This window comes from Alligator sinensis, unplaced genomic scaffold (assembly GCF_000455745.1).
Source record: "Alligator sinensis unplaced genomic scaffold, ASM45574v1 scaffold472_3, whole genome shotgun sequence".
Classification (NCBI taxonomy): domain Eukaryota; kingdom Metazoa; phylum Chordata; order Crocodylia; family Alligatoridae; genus Alligator; species Alligator sinensis.
The window spans coordinates 447,310-451,054 of NW_005842852.1; the positions used below are offsets into that span (position 1 = coordinate 447,310).

Genomic DNA, 3,745 nt, shown 5'->3' on the forward strand with positions numbered 1-3,745 from the left:
GGCTGGCGGCGGCCGGGAGGAGCCCGTGTCCCGAAACCTGGAGCGAGCCGGGCAAGCCTGGGGTCTCCGGCCAGGTGTCGGAGTGAAGTCCTCGCCCCTCGCAGGCTCAGTGCGAGCGGGCCCAGGTACAATCCAACAGTAAAGCAGGAGAGAGAGAAAGAAATGCACGTCCTCTCCCTCCGGGCGCTCCCTCTGGGGCAGAGGCGTAGGCTTTTGACACTGATAAATTACCAACTAGTAATACCAGTAGCAGAAACAGACTCCAGTTCATCTCCTTTTTAAAATAATACCACAACTGATGTAGGGATATGTGTTGTAATTACCTTGCACCTTGACAATAGGAATCAGCTTGTATATACATTTTTTTTTTTTTAAAAAGCCAAGGAAATGCTTCGAGGTTTCTTGTAAAGGCTCATCACTGAAAGCAGATAGCAGAGTTTAATCCACAAAGCATTAATCTGCTAAAATATACTGCAGCTGTGCAAATAAACTGGTGGGAGAAGCCACTGGCATCTCATCCTAGGTGTTTGGCTATCCCCAATACCACAGGACCGGAGCACAGCCCGCCCCAACGTAAAGCCCACGTCCAACAGGCAAGTACTATTACTCTCCATCACAAGAGTAGAGCAGCGGTGTGCAATCTGGTACACTAACCACCTGCCACTGGCACACGTTAACAGATTTATTATAACTACTTTAAAAGACAAAAAATTGCTGGTGATACTTAGGGTTGTATTGTTTTATAGTGGTGGTGTACAATCTGTCAGAGTTTGGAAACCGCTGGTGTAGAGAGAGCTCAGTGACTTGCCCTGTAGTAACCCAAGGGAGTCTGTGGCCAAGCAAGGAATTGCACCCAGGTCTCCGCACTGTCCTAACTACCGCCTCACCCTTCCCTTTCTGCTCTTCAGGTACTACTGCCAAGTGTCTAAGACTAAACCTTCTATTCAATTTTGTTTTTTCTAATTCACAAAAATCAAGAGGTGCTCCATGAAAACAATTACCGATTTCTAACAAGGCCAATTTCTGGATCAATACCTATACTACACACAAAGAGCATCACACTGATCCTTTGTACATAACTCCAGGAGATGTGTATCATTGCCATCTTCCAGCTAAAGTTAACTACATTTTACAATGGGTAAGCTGACAGGGTCACCAGCATACCCATTTGGCTCAAGTTTTCACTCTTGCTTTGAGCTCAAACAGAACTTACGAATGAAAAGAAGACTCTCCCCTCCCTTTTCCCCACAAAGAGAAGAGCAATGCCCCCTGGGAACACATCCAACACCTGCTTCAGGTCAAGCAGCTCACTATTCTGAGCCATATTTTTTCCATCCCAGGGCCAAGAATCAGCACTGTGATACTTCAGACCTAGATATAAATACACTTCAATTTTCATAAGTTAAAAAAATTGCCTAAAGAACTTATTTGATCAAACTGAAAAGGAGACTAATTTACCATAAGGACAGGCAAGGTTCTTTGGGTAGATGTGACCTCTTTTATTAGACCAACTTGAGTAGCTGGAAAAAAGTTCTTAACAAGCTTTCAGGTGTAGTGACCCTTCTTCAGGCATAGGGAGTCTCTGCTGTTTTTCCAACTACTCAGTTGGTCTAATAAAAAGATATCACATCTACTCAGAAAACCTTGCCTGCCTATGTCCTTAGACCAGCACAGTTACAACCAAAACCCTATAAGGGAATATTTTTAGGCAAAACCATTCAGCAGTATTGAGGATGTTCCAAAAAGAAGTGTGAGGGGGAAAAGCAAAGACACCAGTACTATTTCTGCTATGAGTTTTATTTACACAGGAATTGTTACTAGTGGTCTTAAATGAAGGCAAGATCCCTTCTATGTACAATTATATATACAAGTTTATACTTGAAAAGTAAGAAAACTGTACAAGAGAACACAAAAATAGAAGACAAATTAGATCCAATTACAGTAGTGTATACAGAAGTTAAGAAAAGTCTCAGACATTTTAACTTCAAATTGCATGTTTGAGTAGTATATTTAAATGTAGTTTTAAACCAGATAGCAACATAAAAGTTACACCACACTAATTCAAATCTTTAACCCAAATGAATTATGCAGACTTCTGTTAACACTGGACAACTGAAACCCCCCCAAATTTAAAATAGGCAATGATTAATTTGACTTAATTTCACAGAGAGACCAGTTACAAAAATCACATGTAAGCATTTTATTTACATTAAATACCATTAAAAAATGGACTGAGAAAGAGCAAAATGTTTCTTTCATTTTCCAACCCCCAGAACAAAAATTGTGTTTTACAGTATTACAGAGAACAGGAAATGTTGAAATATCTGTTTGTGATGTGTGTAGTATGATCTTGTATCCCGGGTAGAAAATGAAAAACAAAAAAACCTCAAACAAATAACCCCAAAGTATCATTAAACAATGCACTTTCTGAATTCTTCAGTATTGCACACTATAAAAATTTAGAAAACTAATCCCATGTCTGCATTTTTCCTGGACTGTAATTTTCAAGGTCAGTGCTCTTTCAAACACACAAGGACTATCATGACTAGTACTTGTCAGTTTTTCTAGTGTTTACCACCACATACAAGTGAACCATTAATTTTATTATGAATACCTCAACTAGCTAACACTCCTCCTGTGGCAAAATCTGTGTGTGGAATGCCCATGTAAAGTCTTATCCAATGTAAACTGCACAACCAATACTTCAGAAAACAAAGGCTTGAAGTAAATTTAGAGATTATGGGCTGCAAACAGTAGCCCCTACATAAACCAGTAGGATTTTTGCTATAGCAGGATTGGGCACACAATACTTTTGCAGTTCCTGAGTTAATTACATTTGCCTAAACTGAAGAATGAAGCTGAACTTAAATAGCTAAATAAGACGTACCCCACCAAAGCTTCATGTTATCTGACACAAACATACCAAACAAACTCTTTTGGTCCACAATATTTTTTATCTCATTAATTTCGGAGGTAATATTTGTATGAAAGTGTTTGGTTCAGATAGCAGTTTTTGGGCCTTAATATTAAATATTTCCTTCACATTCCTTGCCCCCAAAAAGTGCCTTTGTGGTATTTGTAAAAAAAGTTATGTCTCAAACTTTTAAGTACCAACAAAAGTTATTACAAATATGTTTATTGCATTAAGCGGATTCTTTTAAAATATTAAATGTGTTCCCCCACTTTCTCAGTTTCATAAATTTTAGTATTCTGTTGTCTTTGTGAAAATAATCTTCCCACAAAAAAACTAATACTGGCAAAATGGTGACAATTTTATCAGTTTCTGCCACTCCATTCAGCGTCAAATACTGTCTCTCTCTTCGTGTTTAAGCTCTTGTCTAGTGGTTTTCACATCAAAATGCTGTGAAATTTCCTTTTTATTCATCAAGTGGTTTTCTACATTTTCAATTGACTTCTAAATTATGGAGATTAGCTTTTTAGTGCTGGGCTATGATTCTTGTCTCCTTCTTTGTTGTCCTTCATTAGTGAGGCAAACACCTAGAAATGTAGGTTAAACGAGTCACAAGTTAAAAACATCAAATATTGAATAAGCATTTATCATTGTGTCCACTACCATTTGTAAAAGCATAATGCCAATCTTTTCATAATTACAATTGTTGTAAATAATTTTAAAACTTAGGGATCCCAAAAGGTTTTCACAATTTCTAAGTTTTAAGTCCAATGTTATAATTACCAGATCCCCAAGACTGAAACCCTGGACACCACTTATAAACTGATTCCTGCT

General features: G+C 38.2%; 2 protein-coding genes across 8 annotated transcripts in view; both read right to left on the reverse strand.

The window, feature by feature from the left end:
* The window catches only part of NOC3L (NOC3 like DNA replication regulator), a 22,661-nt gene extending 21,337 nt beyond the window's left edge, over positions 1-1,324 (reverse strand). Inside the window, exon 1 of the mRNA XM_006035554.1 lies at positions 1,214-1,324. Within this exon, the coding sequence (XP_006035616.1) occupies positions 1,214-1,324 (111 nt within the window). The remainder of the gene's footprint in view (positions 1-1,213) is intronic.
* A 461-nt stretch (positions 1,325-1,785) lies between these two features.
* Positions 1,786-3,745, reverse strand: part of TBC1D12 (TBC1 domain family member 12) — a 101,589-nt gene continuing 99,629 nt past the window's right edge. For all 7 annotated transcript variants that reach the window (XM_006035549.3, XM_006035550.2, XM_025191710.1 and 4 more), the window contains one exon: positions 1,786-3,498. In XM_006035549.3, coding sequence (XP_006035611.1) covers positions 3,430-3,498 — 69 coding nt within the window. In that variant the 3' untranslated portion in view covers positions 1,786-3,429. The remainder of the gene's footprint in view (positions 3,499-3,745) is intronic.